Consider the following 7664-nt stretch of genomic DNA (forward strand, 5'->3'; position numbering starts at 1 on the left):
TTACTGCCTTCAGTTGTAGACAAAGATCTTGATTCGATTTATATTTAATATTGGGCAAATAAGAGGAAAAAATAAAAAAACTGTATAAATCTTTTTTCTTTTTTTTTTTTTCAGACATGGACTGAAGTTAGAGCAAGTTTTACATTGGTTGGACAAGCTGTACTACCAGTCAAATGTTTGGACATGCTTGCATAATGCTCATTTTATAACGATATAGTTAAAATATAGATATAAAAATATGTTTTAAGCTCTTTCATTGTCCAGATTCCAAAGTGCAATTTTAGGGTTGTGCCATTTTAAAACTTAAAAAGACATATTTCTGAAAAAAAAAATTTTTTCGGTCAATTCAGGTACATTTTTAATTGGAGAGGATTGGGGAAAATGTTCAAATTAACCTGAATTAATATATTTAGATGCAGCTGTACTAAAAACAAATCAAGACTTGATCCATGATCTGTTTGTCAAAACTCCATTTTTATTTTTTACATCCTTGAATTTTTCTTCAATGGTGGTGTCCAAGATATCTGAGAAGATTATGTTTTATCATGTTACTAATCAAGTTTCTTTGTACAAGCGGTCAGATGTTGTTGTCCCGTTGAAGCAGAAGATCCTCACTGGAACATCTCAAGTCATGCTGCAGAACATGATCATCAGGTTTGTTCAAATATCAAAATACTCACCAAAATGATATCATACAAGGGTCATTCCAGCTCCAAGTAAGTCACTTTAGGTTTGTTTAAATATGCATACGCATACGTCATATGTTAAGAAAAGCATTTTCAGTCTTTGTTCCAGATAACCAGTGATAGCCTTAAAAATTCATTTCACTTGAGTATCTCACATGCCAATGCGTCTCCTCTTCTGCAACTCTACATAATGTATCACAGTGATAACAGTTATCAGATATAAAGATGTATATCTGATATCAAATATATATTTATCAGATATCAAGAACACTACTGGTATCAATTAACATTTATTATTTTTAAATAATACAATAAATATACTACAAAGGAACATGGGCTTTGGTAGAGAGTTACAACAAACATCGCTCTCTCTCCATTTCACAATGAAGGACAGGCCTGTTTTCATCGGAGCACTGAGAGGATGTCTCATACGGCTGATAAAAAAAAGAGAAACGTGGCTGTGGGAAGACACATGAAGAGAAAGCTTAACATTTTCATGCATACAGGAAAGTTTTAATGCTTCAGTTTTAATGCTTAAAAGACATACAAGGGTGGGAGGACACAGTAAACCTGAATTTATTGACACAAAACCAATATCTCTTCTATCTTCTCGTACACAGGTTTGACACGACCGCACAAACAAACAAACATTACAAAGACAAAAAAATAAAAATAATAAAACAGAATAAACTTTATTGGCAGCATTACTGCTGGTTTTGGAATTTACAGAAGAATCGGTTGCAATTTGTTTCGTACTGTTAAAATTGTGTCAAAACCGCATATTCCATGTTGAATCCTCTTAAAAGAAACAGTTCAAGTCATGTTTAATCAAAACTTAGAGCAAGATTTTGCAGTAGCAGGTCTAGTGGTCAAAAAGCAGAATAAAAGAGTGCGGGAAAATGTCTAGTGGCAAAAGGTGTGATAGATGAATATCAAGATGGCTCTAGCCAATGACAACAAATCCTGGCAGGTGAAAGAATATATGCTTGTGAAATTTTGTAATGTACAACACACTTGAATAATCACACAAGACAATCTGATTCTTGGTCTTCAAGTCTCTTAAATTAAGAGAAATCTCTTTGGAAGGAGTCGAGTTAACTATTCATTCCTCTAAGCGTTTTGGTTAAAATATTCACAGAACCCTTGAAAAAGATCTAATGGAAAGGTCCCAAGCTAATTCTCTAGAGCTGTTTTAAATGCTTCATTTCCATCGCTTCTGTTAGTTCGAGTAGAGAACACTTTACATTACAGGGTCCATGTTAGACGTGATACCTCAATCACAACAGAATTAACAGTAATTGTGCTCCGTTTAACCATTTCAGATCGTGTGAATTGACTGTGATCCGAACGTTGTAATGTTAAGTGTGAGCTAAAGCCTTTAGAGGACTATAAATGATCTCCATATGACAATCTGGAATTTGTCAAACGTGGTGAGGAATGATAACAGAAGAAAAACATGTTCTCATCAGTAAATGAATATGATTTAACGGCATGCATAAAAATACTTCCCCACCTCGGGAAGTAAAGCTAGGACTGAAGACGTGGAACCGCTTGGGCATCACCGCAGAGCCATTTTCAATTACAACAAACAAGTACAGGAAAAAAGGTATATATTTTTAGCACCACAGACAGAAGGAGATAGCACCTAGTTTACCGATATTGTGTTTCCTCAGTGTGATGGTGTGCTCTTCTGATACAGGGAAGCACCGATTCATGAACGTCATCCTCATTCATGCGGGTCGCGATCTCACAGACCCACGGAAGCCACTTCAACACGACAGGTAGCAAATTAATGCTCACATTACGGCTGTTTCTTACTTTTATTATCATTTTGTTGTTTAAATTACAAAAAGACGCTGTTCACAACTGGAATAAAACATTTGGTTGCTGTTGCAGTTGCTTTTTTAATCATTTCCTTTATTTTCTCTTCTTCAGATTCACTGGAAAATTCCTCAGGCTCTTATTTGGGGGGATATTTTATTTTTTTAAAAAGCGTTTTTTTTTTTTCCCAATAACTAGCACCTCTGTCCTATTCGCTCAATGGGTTCACATGCATGTTTTGAAGCCAGAACCAAAAAAAAAAAAAAAAACACTTCTCCTGAAAAAAATATACAGAAAGTACTTACAAACATAGAAAAAAATTATTTATATATATTTATATATATAATCACCATTCCAGGGAATGGAAGACAAGTATGCACAAAAAACAAAGTTTAGAAGTAGAAAGAGGAACAACATAAAACCCAAGCAAACAAACCAACGGAAAATATTTCTCATATGAGAAAGGCCAAACTGGAGGTGCAAGAACAGGAGGTGAAATAAAAGGATGGATCTAATCGGTCTATACAGCCTGTGGGAGGGGCGAAGAGTTGGATGAGCGTAAAGTGGGCGGGGCTTGGAGAGACATGAGTGATGACCTCATCCAGTTTCAAAACTTGCATGTGATGAAGAAGGTACACCGAGGTTAAAAAGGGTGCTCTGTTATAAGAAGCCATTGTTTGGAAATCCATTCTTTTTTCAAATTTCTTTTATCCTTACTTTGGTATCTATCGGGTTTGTTTGGAAACACAAAACTTTACAAATAAGTCGTCCTATTTCTTTTGTGTGTTTTGTATTCGGAGAAAATGAATATGTTTTGTTCGCGTTTGCTCGCTGAGCAGTCTTAGCCGATGAAGCAGGCCGGTCCGACCTCAAAGCCGAACTTCTGCGTCGTTCCGCCGAAATCGTTGAACATGACGTCAACAAATGGCACCTGCTCCACTTTCGGTGTGTTGATCTCAAGAATAGTCTTTTCGTAACCCTTTTTCAACTGCGAGAGGAAAGAAAGGAAGAGTTAAGAACATCGTTTGTGAGAGTTCAGAACTGCATATTACGATGTATTTTTATGGTGGAAATAGTAATTAGTATGCAGTTCTGAATTCTTACCGCGCATCCGTCGACGGCGGCTCTGATGTACGGGTTGTTATCGTAAGACATCTCCTCATCGTTGGAACCCAGGAAGCGGATGGCTTTATCGTAAGAGTCCTGTTCCTGGTCGTGCCAAGCCACCGACTGGTAACAGTTGTATGTCAGGTTCTGCCGAGCCGTGGCACTGAGTAAACGGAGGAACGTCATCTGGACCACTCCGATCGGATTGCCCTCCGCATCCGCGTATGAGAGCTGCGCAGACAATCAGACGGCATTGTGGTCAAGATAACTGCTGGACAAACGCCCCTAGAGGTTCTGCTGAAAACTACACATCACACCTCTCCAATCCTACACTACTTTATGATCACTATTGTTTTACATTTGGGTTCAAAACTCTACAGTGGCAAAAAGAAAATAATTTCAGGTGAAGTGATAGAAAATAATAATAAAAATAAAAAGGCCTAAGACTTAAGGAAATTAGATTTATTATTTCAAAGCAAGACTTGAACTTCTTATATTCTTCTCAAGTAAGCTTATTTTGTTTAAATTTTTTTTGTTTTTGCAGTGAAATTAGTTGTCAATTATTTGTCAGAAACCATTGTCAATCTTTTGATTAAATACAGCTATAACAATTATGTATATATGGTACTGTTCAAAAGTTTGCATTTTGCATTTATTTATCAAAAATACAGTAAAAACAGCAATATTGTTAAATATTAGTGATTTTCTATTTGATTATATTTTTAAATGTTATTTATTTCTGTGATCAAAAGTGCATTTTCAGCATCATTGCTCCAGTTTTCAGTGTCACATGATCCTTCAGAAATTATTCTAATAGGATTCATTGCTCAAGAAACATTATTTTCAATGTTGTGCTGCTTCATATTTAGTCGAAACCGTGATCATGTTTAGTATTAAGTTAAACACAACAACATTTATTATATGCGTAATAAATCTTTATGTAACATTATTAATGTCATTACTGTCATTACTGATCAAATAAATGCATCTTTAAAAAAAGAAAAGAAAAGAAAAAGAAAAATCACCTCATACAAGTTGATGTGGTTAAAACATTGATCTGTCTATCATGTCTAAGCACTTATGTTTCATCAGTCAGGAAAGAGCAGGAAACTCTTTTCCCAGTACAGATCCGCTCTGCATGTATTAAACACCAAATTTCATTTTCACATTCAAACATAGAAGATAAACTCATTTTGTTACCGACTCCACTGAAAAACATCACTAATATATTCAAATGAGTTGTACTGCTTTATATGCAAATTCTCCCCTTGTGGTGTGATGCAACATTTGCATTACGGAAATATGCAAATGTTTTGTTTTCATTCTTGAATATACCAACCCATGTTTAGAAGAAAACTCCATCTCCTCTGATCCACAAAACACACACATATGCGACTGACTGAGAGAGCGAGCGCATGCTCCATGCACGCACACACACACATTATTATATACTTACGATTAGGAGGTCTTCTCACACAGTCATATGCATTGACTTTGAATGCATGCATGCATGCAACCCACCATAAACACCTGCCCAATACCACATTACCTCATGATCACAGCTGAATGTCAAGAGAGACTGAACCCAAAGCTCAGTGACTGAGATCTGCCATGGACACAAGATCTGGCTCTGTTCCAAACACCGGTGAATGTCTACTGTCTCTCTTCTAACGCAGCTTATGTTCAATTTATTACAGTTAACTAAATCTATATGTATGAAAACTTACTACAGCAAGTTGCCAACATTTCTCATTTTCATCGAGGTACCTTGATGTACTAAAATAAATAAATCTAAAACATAAAATTTATAAAAACTAATTTGAAAGTTTTAGTAGTTTGAGTTTTCATAACATATTTTAAGTATAAAGTGAAAACAATAAAATAATATCTTAATATTTTATATAAAAAATGTAAATATGACCAAAAACTATAATAGTATATCAATAGTATACCTAACACTGCTTCATAGTGACTGATTTGGTTAACTTCATTAGCCAGAATTTATATAATAAATATAATTATAATAAATATAATCAAAATAGTCATGAAGCATGACACAAGGACTTCTTGTACTGCCTTTTTCCTTTATAAATAAGGTTACTCTTAACACCTTTTTGCATCTCACTAGCGTTTGGAGCAGAGCGGCAATCAGTGTTAGTGGACTCAAGTCACTTCAAGGTGATTTCCTCAAGCTTACAGCAACAGAAGACGGGTTGGATTCCATCAGTCAGACCTGACGTCTCCACCCACAGTCTTCAGATGACCCCATAAGTCTGAGCAAACACACTTTTTCCGCCGTTCTGATGATGACCATGCTCATCCACGAAGGGATCCGAGAAGCATGCATAAGCACGGGCTGCCAAGAGACCGATTCTCCAGAAACACTGAGGATCCGTGGACCCTCGGTACAGGCCCGTTCTCTCATGCATTCCTACTTACCATGGACCCTCTCTTGTAGCGACTATACCATGTGCCTGGACTGTCTTTGGGCCAGCGAGCCATTTTTGCTCTGTAAAATAGAAGACCAATTTCAGGAGGACAAGAAAGAGGAGTCACTCTTACCCAGTTTACCAACGTTTGTATTCACTGAAACCACGACCCTGGAGTCTCCTTCACCCAAGAGGTGAACTCTGGCCCTTGAAAAGGGAGCAGAGAGAGTCAGCTAAGAGTCCAATACTGGCAGACAGACAGAACGCGAAGTTTACAGGTTGCCATGTGGGACTTATTTTGGATCTGTATTTGGCACGTGATAGTTGTCAAATCTCTTCGCGAAGGCAGAGGCTTTCACAATAAGACCTGTTCTAGCAGACAGTTTGCACCAATGTTTGAATCAGCCTTGTACATACAATTGGACATCAACGTAAATGAACGCATTAAATACCCTACAATGAAAGCTTTACAACAACTATTAGTACCGTTTAATAACCACAAACAAATTCTAATTATAATTAAATAAAATAATAATATTCAATCTTAGTTTTTTTTTTTTTTGTTGCTGAGCAAAACTACATCTAACTACATATGTCTAAAAAAGGTTACAAAATTGATATTAAATGAATAGTATCATTTTAACATAATTAATTTTTATGCAAAACTTCAAAAGTGCCACTTGAAAACCTAAAAAGTTGTTTTAAAAATGCCTGTAAAAAAATAATTATATGATAGCAATTCAATATTTCAGTAATGATACAGATTTTGTTTCCATCATGAATAATAAAAGAAAAATCCTAGAACTCAAATTTTGACCAACAAAAACATTTTCAGTTTTTTTTTTTTTTTTTTCGCATTTTGGAGTGTCTGAATTTAATTTGACTTTAAAGCTTGCTCTGGTTAAATATTAGTGCGAGGAGAGAATAAGCCTAAAAGAGTGTTGTTGTTTTTCTTTTCTTCTTGTTGTAGTCTGCATCTGCTGGTGTGAAGAGTGAACCTGTGGAAGAACTGAATTAGTGCTGAGAGTCACCTTCACACCCACTGAGTGATCCTCCATCAGTGATGCTTCTGAGACTCATTAAACCAAATAACTCGTCACACTTGTGTGCAGAATCTAATACACAATTATCATTAAAGACTAGGATACAAGAACCCTCGTTATAAATTCAGGAATAGTGTTTTGAACAGTTGAATAGCTGGTATAGACCTTATTCAGGTTGATGTGAAAAAAAGTACAGGTGGTTCAATATGTCATTCATTGTGATGTGCAGAGTATGACTTCCATAGGTTTCCAATGCAAAAAACATCTAAATCAGATGTGACCTTAAGAGTGTGACATATTGAACAGACTGTACCTCTGGTCCTCTCTGGAGGATTTTCAGGAATCTGTGGACTGCTAACTGTGAGATAAATCTAGTGTGTGTTTGTCTTAATTTGATAAGTGATGCTTTTTAAAGTGGTGCTGCTGCTTAGTGATTCTGACATCTAAGCTGTTTTACTCTTGATGTGGACTTGTGGGAAGCCGTCCCAAAGTGTTCTGTTCAGGAGAGCATTTCTTACCCCTTCACTCTTTTTATCAGGGAAGATGCAGCTCTCTCCACCTGCTGTGAAGTTACAGTA

At 36.1% G+C, this 7664-nt stretch overlaps 1 protein-coding gene across 1 annotated transcript; it reads right to left on the reverse strand.

Moving 5' to 3' along the window:
- Positions 1 to 960: 960 nt before the first annotated feature.
- On the reverse strand, positions 961 to 7648 carry LOC113039031 (collagen alpha-1(V) chain-like). The gene is made up of 4 exons (XM_026196899.1): positions 7605 to 7648; positions 6054 to 6123; positions 3612 to 3845; positions 961 to 3495 (listed from the first exon to the last, which is right to left on the reverse strand). Exons 2-4 carry the CDS (start codon positions 6114 to 6116, stop codon positions 3349 to 3351), a joined length of 444 nt encoding a protein of 147 aa, XP_026052684.1. The 5' UTR covers positions 6117 to 6123; positions 7605 to 7648; the 3' UTR covers positions 961 to 3348.
- Between the last annotated feature and the right edge of the window lie 16 nt (positions 7649 to 7664).

This window comes from Carassius auratus, chromosome 21 (assembly GCF_003368295.1).
Source record: "Carassius auratus strain Wakin chromosome 21, ASM336829v1, whole genome shotgun sequence".
In the NCBI taxonomy this organism is placed as follows: domain Eukaryota; kingdom Metazoa; phylum Chordata; class Actinopteri; order Cypriniformes; family Cyprinidae; genus Carassius; species Carassius auratus.

Coding starts and splice junctions, on each gene's coding strand:
- LOC113039031 (XM_026196899.1), bottom strand. CDS start 6,116: ATGGCTCGCTGGCCCAAAGACAGTCCAGGCACATGGTATAGTCGCTAC. Junction 3,846..6,053: donor GCTACAAGAGAGGGTCCATG/GTAAGTAGGAAT, acceptor TTGTCTGCGCAG/CTCTCATACGCGGATGCGGA. Junction 3,496..3,611: donor CCGCCGTCGACGGATGCGCG/GTAAGAATTCAG, acceptor TTCCTCTCGCAG/TTGAAAAAGGGTTACGAAAA.